Source organism: Triturus cristatus, chromosome 12 (assembly GCF_964204655.1).
Source record: "Triturus cristatus chromosome 12, aTriCri1.1, whole genome shotgun sequence".
Classification (NCBI taxonomy): domain Eukaryota; kingdom Metazoa; phylum Chordata; class Amphibia; order Caudata; family Salamandridae; genus Triturus; species Triturus cristatus.
Genome location: NC_140595.1, coordinates 641329135 through 641346223, shown reverse-complemented (window position 1 = coordinate 641346223; position 17089 = coordinate 641329135). Strand labels below are relative to the sequence as shown.

General features: G+C 41.5%; 1 protein-coding gene across 1 annotated transcript in view; it reads right to left on the bottom strand.

Annotated features, from left to right (window-relative positions):
• Nucleotides 1-17089, bottom strand: part of WFDC1 (WAP four-disulfide core domain 1) — a 470630-nt gene that overhangs the window by 316934 nt on the left and 136607 nt on the right. The window contains exon 2 of the mRNA XM_085637491.1: nt 3103-3208. Within this exon, the coding sequence (XP_085493617.1) occupies nt 3103-3159 (57 nt within the window). The 5' untranslated portion in view covers nt 3160-3208. The remainder of the gene's footprint in view (nt 1-3102; nt 3209-17089) is intronic.

The following is a 17089-nucleotide window of genomic DNA, read 5'->3' as shown; positions in this document are numbered from 1 at the left end:
TCCGCTGTTTGCTTCTTCCTACTTTTGTAGGTTGTTTCTTCTATGTACTAAGTTGTCCTGGATTTTCTTAGCTTGGATACATCTCATATTTTTAGTAGTGTGAGAGACAAGGGGGTAATGCTTCAATTACTTACCGGTAATTGCAGTACTTCGAGTCCTTCGATTCTTCACTGCTTCCCTCCCAGCCCTGTGTGTTCGGGGCTTGCAGATGAAACAGGAAGTCTAGAGGTGGGAGGAGCTTTTATGCTTGAAAAAGGGTCAGGAGAGGCACGGAGACATCATATTGTTTGGAATCTTAGCAAGAGAAGGACTCAGAGTAATGCAATTACCGGTAAGTAATCAAAGCATTATCAGACACATGGCAATGTCACTGAACTAGCACCTCAGTGACCAAATTGAAAGCTTTCCTGCTCTGCTTCCTCAGGGCCTATCTAGAGACGCCCCCAGACATATGTCACGTGGTCCAGGCCCCCTTGTCTACACAGGCTCGCTAATAACAGAGGGCAGAAGGACCGTCTAGAGCACGTGAGAGGCTTCAGAGGCCGCGCAGTGACCGCGTGCTCCTAATCTAATATGGCACCTCTGTAATTAGCGTTCATTATTGTCAGGGGGAGCGTGGTAGAGGTTAATCAAAATGTGAACATCAACCGAGGTCATTAAAAATAACGAGCCCACTTCTGATACAGTTCGACAGCAGAATGCGTGCAAAGCGCTGCGGCCTTTTATCAGCAGAGATTACGCGGGCCGATTCCCACCGGCTCCCCACCAACCATGATCTGACTAGAAGACCATTAAGCGCTTTCTTCCTCTTCGTGTTAATGGGCATTTATCTACAGATGTCATTTTCAGGCGCTGAGACAGTCCACCCAACCCCCACTGACCATTCCCAAGACTGTGACTGCAGTGCCCAGAACGCTACCAACAAAGTTCCACTGGGAATAAAATAATAATTCGCTGTTTAATCTAGCGCTTCAGAGCACACTAGTCACGTGTCTAAGCGCTGTGAATAAAAGATGGCAGCGTTACTCAATTTAATGCCACTTAATTTACAAGAAGGTTGAAAGGCTGAGTCGCCCTTGCCAGGAGTATTCAAACGTGTGACTCTAAGAACATACTGTATGTTTCTGCTGTAAACTTTTAACTCGTGGTTGTTCCGGTTTTAATTCTTTAACAAGATGTTGCGCCTCCATGGACTCGGGGAATTTAAGCGCTGTGCAGCATCTGATCATTCTTTTGACCTTTGCAAGACAGTGTTCCCGCAGGATTCTTCTCTCCACTGCCTTGCGTGTCACTCGAGCGGCTAAATAGGTGGATAGAAAATGTCAGCAGAAGGCTCATGACGACATTGGACCCGAAAAGAATCTGAGGGGAGAAGTTTGAAGAAATGCAAAAAACAGTGGTGCTGGAACCATTTGAACCTTCAATGGTATATCACTAAACTTATAGCAATTGTGAAAAGTCAAAGCGTAACGGCCAGAGCCTCCGACTTTGGAGCTGGGGAACCAGGTTCGAGTCTCAGCGTCAGCTCTACATCCTGGGATTCTGGGCAAATCACTTGGGGGCATATCAACAACAACAGACGATAATTATCGCTAAGCGCACTTAGCGCTAGGGTAATTATCGCCGGCTAGCGTGGATTTTTATCGCTGAGATAGCGTGCTATTAGCAACGCTTATCTCAAAAGCGATAAAAATCCTAGCGCTAACTACCTAACGTGAGATTATCGCTGGAAACCCAGCGATAATCTCCCGAAATGTGGCGTTAGCTTATTGATAGGGACTCACAAACTTAGCCATGATATCCACCTTCCATAGGATATCATGGCTAAGTCAGTCCTGAAGCAGGCGTAAGGAAAGTAGCGATAACAGGGGTTATCGCTACTTTTCCTGCCGCTATGCTTCATAGCATGGGGCTTGATGATAGGAGAAATGTCGCTTAGTGACATTTCTCCTGTCATGTCAGGTCAGGAACAACCACTTTGCATCTCATTAGAGATGCAAAGCTGGGCGTTAAGTTTTCGTAGCTAAAGCAAGGTTTCACACGTTAGCGTGACCTTGCTAATTAGGCAATAAAATTATCGCCGCTTTTTAGCCGAAAACGGCCGCAAAAGCGGCGATAATTTTCTATCGCCTCATTGTTGATATGCCCCTTAATCTCCCCATACCTACCAAAAAAGAATGTGTTCTTGTGTAATGTATCTGGAGCTCATGTAAGGCGCTCCAATATCTTGGGGTCGAGTTCGCACTATATAAAAATGCAACAAAAAAAGACAGGCATACTAAAAACCTGTGCACTATTCAGCAGGAGAGTGGTAAGGTTGCGGTGTGTAGCTGGGGGTACATTTTGAAGCACTGTTGTGGGTGCACAGTGCCGTTTACAGACAGCACATTGTCCGTTGACATGTCAACCAAATTTGCATGGACATACAGTTTAACTAGTAAAACTATACAGCACAGAAACGACAATGTATGTGAAGAAGTTTACAGCAAATATTTATCATATGGGCATCCCTGAGTAAAGAGTCTTGATTTGTTTTGATCCTATTAAAATCTTTGTTTTCATCACACTTCAGATTTACAAAAAAGGTGCTAATTTGTTCTCTCCTAATTGCCCTATATATTTTGAAATATGTGTTATTCATTTACAGGTTTTTAAATGTTGTGTGTTAAAAATAAAACTGACATCCGCAGCATGCCTCCCACACTTTTTATAACCACGACCTATTTTCCAGTAGGACAAACTTTTGTGACCTGCTTATCATCAATGGATATGTTGCGGGCGTTTTTTCAATGTAATAAAGCATCATATGGTACCACATTATTATTTGAAGACAGCATATTTTCCATTGAAATGGTGACTAAATTTGCACAGACATGTAGTTTTATGGATACAACTACGCTGCTTACAAAGGCTAATGTGTGGAAATCGGGTTCCAGTGAATATTTATTATTTGTGCACGTCACTAAGTAAAGGGTCTTGATTCGTTCTGATCCCACCAAAATCTTTGTATTCATCACACTTCAGAATTACAAAAACTAATTTGCTTCATTTTGCTTTCTTAACTTTTGAATATGTACATTTCCTTTAAGGGTATTTACTTACTATTTTGTTGTGTGTCAGTAAAAAATGACATCCTCCAGCTTTCCTTCCACTCTTCATGTACCCCAGCAGGATTGTCACTTAATTTACTTTATTTTTCTTTCTCTGGCTGTAAAGTGAGAGGAGTTTGTAAATACCAGTTTCCTGTTAAAAAATAAGCAGTAAAAAGACATAGCTTGACATTTGACCCCTGTCTTTGAAGTGCAGCAAATTTGACAGGTAAATACAGAATTTAAAGCAGTGGTGTAGCTAGGGGTGGGGGAGGTGGTCTGCTCTTACCTGCTGTCTTGGGGCGGCAATAGCAAGCACCACCCCGCCCTTCACTGTCGCTGCCATGGGGCGGCAAACTCAGGGGCCGGCATGGGCGGCCAGAGGGCTAGCTATGCTTCTGATTTAAATGCATCTTTATTTATTGCCTGATCTTTGGCAACCCACCAAAAATCATCTCCCAACCCACAGCTTGGGAAACACTGCCTTACAGCCTTCCCTTTCACTTGCTGTACACCAGCAAGATTGTCATCTAGGTCTTTTTTGGAAAATCTTCACCCTTTGCAGTCAGAGAAATAAAAGTAAATAGCAGTTCCTAAATAAGCAGCAATTTTGTCAGAAGGCATGGCATGACATTTGACCTTTGTCTTTGAACGCACAGCAAATGTGAGAAGATAATCACAAAGGGCCAAAATTATGAAGGTTTTGCCTCATCCTGTGCCACGCAAAGGATTCACCCCATTAGTACCGCTTCGACACTTAAATACAGCAATCAACTATTGATTGCAGGCAACCTTCGCAAAGGGCCTTCCACTGTGCAGCAACACATCGCTGCTTTTTTAGTAACTTTTAGTCTATTTGAGCTAGAATCTTTTTTGGTTGAAATTTGTAAAGTATGCAGCAGATGATGGATTATGTGGCAAATGTGGCACATCCGTATGCATACGAAAAAAGCCACAGCTTCAGAATGGCATCATTTCAGTAGCACTTAATATGTTTCCATTCATTTTTGAGCAGCAGAGGCATGCAGTAAGACAGCACAGGCCTGGTGAAAGCGTCCTTCCATCAGTAGGTGTGACATACACAAGGACATTCGGAAGTAATGTACAGAAGTACATGGGCATGTACATTTGTGGGGGGAGGGGTGAAATGTGTTAAAAAGCACGTGCTCCCACCTGCTTATCTGGCATGAGAAATACTGGAGAATTAGCCAAGAAAGCTACACGAGACCATCATACAGGGAGGTATTTTGGAGTTAGCTAAGTTATTGCTCACACATTTGCCAAAAACAAAGGGTCAAAGTAAAAGAGACAGAGAAGCATTTTGTGGCACTTATAAGCAAAAACCATCAGCAAGAAAGGATGCTATGTGTATATAGCCCAATACCGTGGAGTATGGTGACCACCACGTAAAGTTTACAGGTGCTTTGAGTGCTGTGTATGGAATGCAGATGACAGTAGCAGTGAATGAGTAATGACTGTAACTTGTGTTCTAGTTGGTATTATAAGTGGGAACTCACATTACAATGCTGTAAGAAATAGGAGTGGAAATTAGGAGTTGGAAGGTGAAATTGCAAGAGAGAAGAGAAATCTTGGGGAAAAAATTTAAACAAATGGTGAGAAATCTTTCAAGAGCATCATGCAGTGAATGAATCCGAAAACTATGTTACTACCTTACTCAGTGGTCACAAAGTTTCCGAATGGGGGTGTCAAGGCTGTATAGAGGGAATATGGATGGAGGCCCGAGTTGCTGAAGCATTGCTCCTAGTAGCCTGTCTCAGTAAATGGGAGCTATGTAAGATATCACTAGAGAATACTGATCTCAGGATTTGTTTTAGATTCTGGAAGTTAAATATCACCAGACAATAGGGACAGATTGGAGACAATCATGAGGGGAGCAGCGAAGAAGGTACAATGTCTTCATCAGCTATTTTATGAAGAGCGGCACGACAACTCAAGTCTGGGAGGGAGATGGGAATGGAGTCCAATGCCCTCAGTGGCATAATGTCAGTAGAATAGGTGGGAATATTCCAGTGAAGGTTCCAGACTAGAATGAGATGCTCACAGAAGCCAGGTCCCAAACCTATAAAATACCTGTTTGATATGAGGGCACAAGGGCAGAGTTGAGCCCTTGGTCCCTTTAGGGTGGAGGTAGGCCATTCCACAGAACATCATCCAATTGACAATAATGTGGGTTGGACCTTGCGCTGTTCTTGCCATATTTTTAAAGGCCTTTTCCCAAATCCTAGGAGACCCTCCCAGGTAGGTCCGTCCTATGGTGCTCCTGCAGCAGTTACAGAGTACCAGCTAATAAAAAAAGAAGGAGTGAGAAGAATTTCCAGTAGGTTCGCCAGCTTCCCGTAAATGTTAAGCCTTACCACAAAAAGAGACAGAACACGCTCAGAAACAGTAGTTTGTTTGTTTTTATTCTTGACCTGTTTGGGCAACCCTTAGTGTTTTGAAAAGGACTCTCAGACACTTTTTATTTCCTACTGTCATGGTTCACCATTGAGTCCTCGCCTGGATAAATCGTATTCAACCTTGTTAGACAAGAGGGCTCTTTCGGTCAGGAGAGAGATCTATAATAAAGTTGCTTAGAATTGCCCTATTTTACCAGGAATATTTTACTCCTAGGTATCATGGAAAGATTAAAACGAAGTGTGATGCTATTGGAGGAATTTATTATCTCCAGCATCTAGAGTCAACATGTTGCAACCATCAATTATTCCCACTGGTCAATAGGCTTTCGTCAGGACCAATATCTACAAATCCTTTCTTTCTTCTCTATTTGTATTTTAAATTGTATTTGCATGCACAAGTATATCTCTTTGCATGAACAAGTATATCTCCAACTTTGTAGTTACACTCGCACCACCATGCCACACATACCAATCCTCCTGTAGGCCAAAGAAAATAATAAGTACTAAATTGGTAATTGCATCTCCTTTTCGTTTCAAGATAGCCTGCTTGACACATAAAGCGCTTCACTATAACACTCCAGTTTACCTGGCAAAATTGAACTATCCGGCTTGAATCGGACCCTGAGAAGCTCTAATAATCTACTCCTGAAACCAAAAAATTCAATAAGTGGAGAACTTATAACCAAGCCTTCTCTGGTCTTGCTCCGTGAATTTGGAACGCTCTTCCTTCCGCAATCAGATCTAACCCCTCGATTGCCACATTAAAAAAGAAGTCAAAGGGTTGCTCCTGAATGGCTACCTGCAACGATTGACCTGAAGCCACCCGAACTAGCTTCTAATTCTGTTCTACAGCTTTCTTTTTAACAACAGTGATGCGTTTGTACTGCTTTATACCTTCTATTTCCTGCATTGTTCTTTCTCGTGTTACTACTTACCAGCTACCTACATGTTTAATTTACTACCTTTTCCGGTTCCTCTTGCCTGCTTTGTGTACAGAGTTCAGATATCGTGATGGGTCATGTTAGTGTTTTATAAAACTTTTCAAATAAATAATTAAATATATAAATGTGTTTTTTGTGAACCACACTGTCAACACTGCACACTATTGAAAGAAGGCTCTTTGTGAGCCACACTGTAATCTTTGCATATTTCTAGTAAAAAGTGGGGAAAATTCCAGTAGACATATGACTTCTAACTTCCAAACCACTGGTGCCTTTCCTGTATCAACTTTCAATGAACATAATGGAGAATTAAATAAGCTAATTAGGTGTCGCTAATTTTGCGTTAGGGTTTTGGGGAAAAAGCGCACCTATTGTGACACTGAGTGGCAGTGTCATCATGCACTGCAAGTCCAAATGCCAGCCAAATTTGGTGCATAAAGTAGAGAAAATCAATGAAGACCATACAGCAAATGGCAAATTGCTTACTGCTACAGAGGTGAATACTGTTCACAACACCAGTATGTACTTTCACTAGCAGAGTGTAGTAGGATCACAAAGACATTTGTCGCAAGGCATGCTTGGCATCTCCACCAAACTGTCTTCGTCTGCATCTCTGGTCTGATGGAGACATTTCACGTTCAACAGTTCCCAGGCGCACACACAGATTCTGGTTACTCTGTATTACATGGATCCCTCACTCTGCAGATGACATGGCATGAGCTACAGGCCAACCTGCAAATCCTGATGAGGTAAGTGTGAGGAAGTCCTGTGAGTCAGATGCACGTGAGGTAAGTGTGAGGAAGTCCTGTGAGTCAGATGCACGTGAGGTAAGTGTGAGGAAGTCCTGTTAGTCAGATGCACGTTACATGGTTAAAAGGCACAGAGAAGCAATCAGGTCCCCATCCCATAGTTTTTCTTTGTAAAGAAATCTCAGCTCTAATCAATGTCCATCCAGTAGATGTAGATCCATTATTTGTCTCCTGACAGAACGTTTGCTCCCTCACTGGTGGCCAACTCTCAGTTTTCTCCCAGCAGGCTGTATGCTGCTGAGGCCTGGAAGGAGCCAGACATGAAGGATTGACAATGGCCTAGGATTACATCTTTTAAAAATGTCTGATGCTTGCTGTGTCTGTGCAGAATGTGGCGCACTGCTAGTGAGTGTCTAGTAGCAGGATCTTTAGAGCTTCAAGGGTCATGAAACATATGCACACATAGGCACAAAGATCTGGGGCCCTTAAGGGGAATATATTTCTGTTCCAAGTGCAATTTGGGCACAAGCAGAATGCTGTTGATTACAGTGAAGGAAGCCAATGGCTCAGGTGAGCTGACCTATTGCCCAATGCAGTATGCTGTCGTAGGTGGAAGCAAAATTATACTGACCGAACAGATCAATTAATGAAAGAGCTGCCTGAAAGCCCCAATAAGGAAGTATATAATCTGACCTTAATATACTAGAAATGAGAGGCAACATCCACACGTGTATAAAAACAATCAATCCAAAATACGACTAGTAGACCATTTTCATATGCGTTTTATCTTTTTATTCAGGTTTTTCATCCAAAAAGCAAAAGCGCAGCCACTGTAACAAAGGCCACTTCAGGAAAGTTTCATCCATCCACTTGTATCCTTCAAAAGTTCACAGCGTACAATCAAGAAAGCAAGGGTCAACTAGGCAATATGAACGCAGCTCCTTGAGGCAGGTTTCTAAGTAGGCTTCAGTCATTATGTTCCTCCCCCCAAAAAATCGTAATTGTCACCAATGTATGGCTAATGAGTAGCTGGCCATTAAAGGTGGGCAATAGGGTTCTACTGTTATGTTGAATACTCCAGGTGGTGCGGCATTGGTTTCCTGGCTGCCATAGTTTGTTCAATATTATCTGGCTTAATGGCCAGAGCGGCTGACCTTGGAGCAGGGGCAACCAGGTTCAAATCCAGGCCTCAGCCCACCATCCAATGATTCTGGGTAAATCACTTTGTCCCCCTGTGCGTCAACGAAAAAACAAGCATTGGCAAAGCTAATAGATCTCCCATTGGTCGCCAGCATTTTAGCTTTGTTAACTCTTGTTTTATTTTGGCTCTATCTATGCAAAATGTTATAGTTGGGGAAGCTGCAGGGCCCTCGTTGTTCTAAAATAAACGTTGACTAAAACCAAAAATATTGTTTTGGTTTCAATAAGCACACATTGCTATAATATTTTCCGGGTACTTAAGGGAACTACTTTGCGCCTGGGTGTTCACTTTATATAGGGGTAGAATGCCATCAAGCACAGTGAAGTTTGCTGATGGCACAAATGGACTGACTCATTGCCCCAGGCTGTAGTGGTTGGAAGAGAAATGTGCATGGCATAACAACAGACAAATGGGGCTGGCTTAAAGTACTCCTAAGTGAAATATATTATGCATACATTTTTAGCAAAATCAAATGATCTTGGCTAACACCAGACCTAAAAACTGTAACATAATATACATTGGTTGTAAAACACGGTAATGAGGGTTCGCGATGTGTTATAACTACAAAACGTGTATAATTATAGTTAAGGCTCCCAGTTTTTACAGATTTTAACAGAAAACAATGGGTTTTCTGTCTGCGTTTATTTTTAAACGTGGATAAATACAAAAAATTGTGCTTCTTTTAAGTGACTCTCAGTGCTGCTTTTATGAATTATAGACCAGCCGCCGAGCAGACGGACAGCATGGGAAGTAAACAAATAGGATGAAACGTCTTTAAATAACAGCATATGTCAACATACATTTATGGTATAATGCTAGTATTTACCAGTGGATCTACTGTTGTGTAATATTTGACAGCTTAAATAGCTAAAGCTCGACAGACATCAAAGTATGAGTGTTCGTCTAGCATTTAAATTAATATGGAAATGTACAGCTTTGCAACTTCATTTATACAAAAACACAAAATAAAAATGGATACATACAGATAAAATGGCCAAAAAATAAATAAGAATAAATACAGACAGAAATGTTAACAAAATAAATACCATAAATCCGGGAGCCCTAATTATAGTTCAATTTAAAATGATGTTATTTCCCCATCTGATTATTCGTTTGACTACTGCAGGATGCTAAATATAAGATTTATTTAGCTTGTAGTCTTCCTGGTTCTGAACACCAGCTCTTATTTTTAATTTCAATAAGGGTGAGGAACCAAGACTTGAGCGCCTTATTTTGAGAAGAGATTTAATTTTACTCTGTAGCACCAGTGAGAAGTGTTTGATGTCTTTCGACAGAAGATCTGATCTGAAATCATCCACACTCCATGAACCAGGTGGCTGGGGATCTGGGAAACCAGTAAAAGTTGAAAGGCCTCCATGTGATTCCACTTATGGACCAGCAGAGAAATGGAGGGAAAAATGTAAAGGTCACACGCACATTGCAGATAGTTTCAAAGGCATGAGCGCACATGAGCAACTTAAATCTTATTTTATAGGTTTATGATGTGGAAAATATGGATTGAGCATAGACCTTCTGGGCTGCAACATCTGTCTTCTATCAGGAGGAGCAATATTTCAGCTAAAGAAACTTTCAGGCTATCCTGCACAATATTAACCAGACATTGAAAACTGCCCTGCCACGACTTTGAAAACCCACATCCTTTTTATTTTTCAGTAGATCTGGGAGAGGCTCCAATTGGAAAGTGAGTTTGGATAACTTGTAACAAATTGCCATATGAAGAAAAATAAATACTAATTGAATTTGGGCAATTAGAAATTAATAACCATGTGAAATAAATTAATAAAAGTGGTTTATAGAAATAGAAACAAATGTATTTATCATGTATTACTTTCCAAAAAAAGAGTAAAGAATACTGGCCTGTGTTAAAAGAGGTGGTAAAGCCGAGCCTGGAATGGTTTAAGCCCAAGAAAAAATGTAATTACGCTTTGTAATTTCCTAAATTCCAGGAATTTGACATTGCATTTGTTACACAGAATTCATTGCAGCATTGTGATTGGCTATGGGGGGCCTGGTACAGACGATGGAGGGACACCCTGCCCCCAATTGGTGCCGGCCGCCACTGGTAATTGGTATCACAGACCACCTGTGTTTTCTACAGCTGCTAATGAGCAGCCTGTCAGGTTTCTGGAGGAGCAGGAGTCTGATCTAATTCATTACAGCTGTCTTCCTTCCCTCACCTAGTACTGTAATCCTAAAAGTGATTTGATACCCCCGGATTTGGAGTACCCCCAATGTGCACTTATTTATCTGGTAACATAGGTGGCCAAAGTTTGTGGGCTAAAAGGATGCCCTTCCCCACCGCCTGGGGTCTGGTGTTCATAAAACAGTATGACTTCCTCATGTAGTTTGTCTCCCTTTGGGATCTGGGATGTTGGAAATTGGGTTATTGATTGAGGGGGGTTAAACTCTACTCCAGCAGCAACCACAATTCTTGTCTGGGTGAGACTCAAGCGAACCCCAAATTAACCTGTGCTCAACCCTCCGGTAGGTTTGCACAAAAGCGGTCAGACTTAACTTCGAGGCAATGTGTAAAGTATTTATGCAGCACTTTAAACAGTAATAATCAAAAGATCAATAAAACCAGAGATACGCAATTTAAAAGATTTAAGTGAAGAATAGTGCCTAGAAGCATAAAGCACCAAATGGGGTATCTGGTCGCACTGAACTAGGATAAAGTCACAAGTTTAAATTAACCATGCTGGAGCATGAGCCGGGTACAGGGACCAAGTTTGGCTCACTAAACAAAGTATCTTAAATCCTCGTTGCAGAGCATTGCGTGATCCTGCGTCGAGGATGTGTTGCGCAGCGGCAGTTCCGAGGAACGTCAGACAGCGATGGAAAACCCTGCATCGGAGATGCATCATGTAGTGGCGGCTGCAATGAGGCCATTGATGAGGCTTGCGATTGAAGGTCCTGCATCATCATTGAGAATGTCGTCAACAAAGGCTTGTGATGCGCAGTCCTGCATTGTAGTTGCATTGTGCAGCGGCATTTCCGAGAAGCTGCGGTCTGCAATACAGGGTCCTGTGTCGGGATAAATCACCCAGTGGCGCTTCTGAGGCTGAGCTTTGAGGAAATGCTTTACACTGTGTCAGTTCTGTCCCAGAGACCCCAGCTCGGCTGGCAGAGCACCTTCAGACCCACTTTCCAAGAGTCCAGGACTGGGGTGGCACCACTCAGGGTGCAAGACTCACAGCAGGCACAGTCCAGGTGGTTGGAGCCTTTCCTGTACCTGAGGCTCTGATAAAGAGGCTATCCAACTAGCCCTTGGAATCACTCTGGTGGGCCTGGATTCAAGATGCCAGTCCAGTCCTTCTCACTCAGGCTGCAGAGCATAAGGGCAGCAACATAGCTGGCCTTCTTGCAGAGCAACACAGCAGTCCTTCTGAGTCTTCCACAAGTCCAGAGGCTTACTAAACATTTGGGCCCGAGGGTCCAATATTTATACCTGGGGCCCACTTTGAAATTGGAGAAGCTTCCAGAAGTTGCCACCCCCTAGAGGTGCTAGGCATTTCCGGCCTCTCTGCCCTAGCCCCAGCTTGTCTGGGGTCACAAGAGTCTAGTGTCAAACCCATTGTGAGTGTGCTAAGGCAGATGCTTTGTGATGTGGAAGTGTGGTAGGTGACAGATCCGCCCCCTATCAGGTCAGAGATGGCCCATCCTGACAACACCTATTACCTCTTTGTCTCACTGTCTGGGAGCAATACACAAAAACCAACTACCTTCTACACATAGTCATGTGACCCAAGATGCAGGCTGCAGTAACTAAATGGTTAGGACAGGAAAATACCAACTTTCTAAAAGTGGCATTTTCAGAATTGTGACTTGAAATCCAACTTTACCATTAAAGAGGGTTTTAAATTACAATTCCATAGAAACCAAACTCAATCAATATTCTTACCTACTCCCAATTGAAAGTTGCCACTTATTAAATGTAACAAGGGAACCCAATGTTATCCTCACAGTAGTGAAAATTTATTGTACTAGTTTTTCACTACCAGGACGTGTAAAAGTTAAAAAGTACATGTTCAACCTTTTGAATACACAGTACCCTGCTTTTGGGGTTATTTAGGGCCTACCCTAGGAGTGATGCATATGTATTAAAAAAGAAGGTTTAAACATTTTGCCAGGTCAAAATGGTAGTTTAATGCTGCACAAACAGGCTGCAGTGCAAGGCCTGAGGCATGTTTTAAAAGGCTACTTAAAGGGATGGCACAATACGTGCTGCATGCCCACTAGTAGTATTTAATTTACAAGCCCTGGGTTCATGTAGTACCACTTTACTAGATGCTTAAAGGTAAATTCAATGTACCAATTGGGTGTCTTAGGGAGGGAGCGTACACACTTTAGCACTGATTAGCAGTGGTAACGTGCACAGAGTCCTAAGGCCACCAAAAACGAGATCAGCAAATGTTTTGGGGGAAGACCACTCCAGGACTGGCTGGTCTAACATGGAAGAACTATCAATTTGAGCTTCTACTATATTGTCAGTTCATCTGTACAGTTCCTCAGAAACCATATTTCAAATGATGAGCTCACAATGGCCCTTTTATTCCAGTCAGTTAAAAGCCAAAGATATTGCTGATCATATTGGGTTTAGATCTGATAATCTAATAACTTTCAATCATGATATTCACTCAAGTATGTCCAATGTGTTTAGGATTGTTACATGGCCCAATGGATTTCGGTGACTCCTTCATCAGGGTACTAGAAGTGCAACACAGTATTCAAATTTACATCAGCTTATCCTTGTTGTCAATATGTTACAATGCATCCTAGTGAAGCTACTGGGACCTCCTACCAATCCTCTATGCACTCCTTTCCCTAATAAAAACAAGATGTTCTCGAATTAGGCACCTTAACTCTTTCAATGCTGAAGTCTCAGCACAACTCTATGCCGGAGCATTTTCTAAAAAAGTGGAATTAGGTTGCTTAAAAACATTTAACTCCTTTGTCTCTTTGTGCACTCATACAAAGAATAAATATAAATATATATATATATATTATCTACTGGCGGTCGCCAGTAGATAGTTATAGTTAGGACCGAGTTTCCATAGGAAATCTGAAAATTCTATTTTGAATAACTTTGGCGCCGGTTGACGAATCCTCGCGAAATTTTCAAAACGAATGGGGCGCTCCGCTCAGCTCCTACCCTGAAAGTCTCAGGGTGATTCGTCAAGCGGGGGCTGAGAAAAAAGGGGGGTCCCAAAACGCGTTTTCCCCATGCAATTTCCCATAGGATCTGTTGTCGCAGCTACAGCCCGAACCGCTGAACGGAATGACACCAAATTTGGCAAAGAGGTAGTCCTCAGTTCGGACTCGTGCCTTTTACATATTTGGTGTGAATCTGTTCCCCATTCATTTTCCCATAGGACCTTTAGTCGAAGGTACAGCCCGAACGGCTGAACAGAATTACTTTAAATTTGGCAAAGAGGTAGTCCTCAGGTCATGCATGTGCCTTTTGCATGTATGGTGTCAATCTGTTCAGTAGTTCCTTAGAAAATTGCAGTTAAAAGTACATAAATATCTATAAGCGCGCACGGTGCGTGCACCATAACGTGCACGAGCGTAATTCTGATTGGTGGTTACATGTCAGTCAACATTCGAATCGGTGGAAATCAGGAAGTGTCGGCCGCCATTTTGTGTGTTTTGTGTGTGACAGTGAAAAAGAAAGGTGGAGAACGTGAAAAGGGGGCAGGGTAGAGAGTTCCTGACCCCCTAGCCTTTGTCAGGGGGTCCCTGAAGGACCCTGAAGGGGGAAATTTTTTTTTCTTTTTTTTTCAAAAAATCGCGGGGTGCGCGCACGGTGAAAAACCTTTAAAAAAAAAAAACATTTTAAACGAGCCATTCCATATTACAGGATACAGTCAATCTATAACTATATACATAGGAAGCTTATTGTAAAATAAATATATAAAAAATATAATAAAACATACATAACTTAGCATTTAAAAAACCTTACAAATTCACTTAAAAGACCATAGGTTTCACACACGATATAGTTAGGAATTAGCATTTAAAAAACATTGCAAATTCACTTAAAAAACCATAGGTTTCACACATGTTATAGTTAGCTGGACATTTCACTCGTAAAAAACCATTGAAATTCCCCCGTTATAGTTAGTTCAGATAACTATAACTCGCGCGACCGCCACTCTATCACAAGGATGATGTCATCAGTGATGTCATGAGTGATGCCACTGACCATGTCATGAGTGATGTAATATGTGACGTCATGAGCAGTGGATTGCGGGCGCGCGAGTTATAGTTATCTGAACTAAATATAACGGGGGAATTTCAATGGTTTTTTACGAGTGAAATGTCCAGCTAACTATAACATGTGTGAAACCTATGGTTTTTTAAGTGAATATATATATCTATATTTTTTTTTAGATATTCAGAGCTATGTATTCGTGCAAACGCCACCTCAATCGCTCACTATAGCCTGCAGATATACTAAAAAAATGTAGAGATATTTTCATTGTTTTCAACACATTTCTTAAACATTTTTCTGCTTTTCTAAAAGGCACAAATATGAATCTTTTAAATCTAAACAAGGAAATGTTGCAGTGAATGTCTGTGCTCTAACAATGACAATGTAAACTGTATCTATAAGTTATGTAATATTAGCGCAGATCACAAAATAGTGGCAAAATCACAGTTTATTGTGAAATGTTCATTTGATGATGGATATCAGTCAGCCAGTCAATTTCCTTTATTTAGCTTTATTTCTTAACATGTAAAGTAAAATACCTAACAAATTCATATAAAAACACAATTACAATAAAATATATCAGCCATCAATAAACACTGGTAGTAAATATCTTTTAGAAGTGATGTTATTAGCACTTTCTGATCCCTAAAACCAATAATTAAAATTACATGATTACCATTTCTTAAAAAGGAATAAAAGTGCCCCTAGGAACACACTTAATGAAGTGTCTGAGCTCGCCTTTTCTTCAGTGCAGCCCAGAGGAAGGAAGCCAATGAATAGCACACCAAGGGGTCACCCAACATTTGAAAAATACAGATCTGTCTGTAAGGACCTCCCATCACCAGGATATAAAGTCAAATTGTCTATGGAAATATTACTAGGATAGCCCAACATCAAGAGAATATAATGTAACTGACACCTCGTTAAAATAAACCTAGGCTTAAGGTTAGACACAGTAGCTAGGTAAGAATGAATGAGTTCAGGATTGTGGGGGGACATTGAGTAAAGCTTCACTGTTGCTTTTTTGGCCGCAGTCTATCTTCTGTCAAAGTTCATTATCTGAAGAAACATTTCTTTTATTCTAGCTTTAGAGATGAGCACACAGTTAGTAGGGTTCTCATTCTGATCTGATAAACAATTATCTTTCAATTCATGCTTGACGTACCCCAACCACATGATCTTGTTAGCTGAATCCAGATCTAAACATTCCATCAATATAGTCTGGTTCAAGCTAACTGTTGACCCACGCCAAATGGAATGGCACAATAAGATTGGTGCAAGACGGATCGTGTCAGAGAGGTATGAAACATCCAACTCTGTATGACACATCGTTTGAACAGCTACTTGGAAGAGCTAATTACCATTTAAGAAAACCATCTTCTTTTTGCTACAGGAGACCATTTTCTACAAAACCCCATACCCCTGCCCCATACGTCTAGTGAAGTAGCTTTAGCTATATACCCTTGTATTATTTCAGGGATGAGTTTAGTTCCCGACTTTTTAACAAAAGAAAAAGCGGTCGCTATACTTCTCTCCATTTGAATTTCCCTGCTAGTTAACATGTTTCTCCAGATATACCCTCTGCCAAATAAAACGCCAAGATAAGAGAATGCATCCACAACCTTCATATTGCTTGAGCCTAATATCAAATTTGGGAGTTTCTTCGGGGGTGCCCTTATTACCAAAACATGAGATTTTAATTCATTGACCCGTAGTTCCAGGCTGTGCATAAATCTTGTATTCTCATCTATCGGCATTTGCAGTCCTCTACCAGATCTTGCTAACAGGACCGCGTCATCTGCATAGAGGTGTATTGGGAGAGGGACAGAATTAAAGTACGGCACATCTCTTGTTGCCCCTGTCAGCGTTGCCTCCACCCCATTTGTATGTAATAAGAATAAAAATAGGGCCAGGATGCACCTCTGCCTAACTCCCCTGCCAATACTAAAAGACGTAGTACACTCTCCGTTCTTCCCATATCGCACAGAAGCTGTGGCCTTAGAGTAGATCTGTCAAATAAAATAAAAAATAACTGTATCTATCCCCATAGCTTTCATTATTTGCCATAACTTCAAGTGGGAGACACAGTCAAAGGCTGCCGATAGGTCCATAAAGGCCAAATAAATTAGTCCTTTTTTTGCTACCATATACTTAGCTATTATCATACTTAGATTGAGGCATTGGTCGACTGTCCCTGTCCCTTTTTTGAAACCATATTGTGTCTTAATAAGGGCATCACTCTCTTCTACCCACTCCTCTAACCTATTCAATAAAAACCAGCCTATTAATTTGGCTGTGATATCCAACACGGAAATGGGTCTATAATTACTCGATGGGGCCTTATCACCCTTCTTGTAGATAGGGATTATTATAGTTTTTGCCCATGACTCTGGTGGGCCCAACTTGCCAATAGCATTAAAGTTGTAAGTTAGTAATGGGGCCCAGAGATTTGGAAGT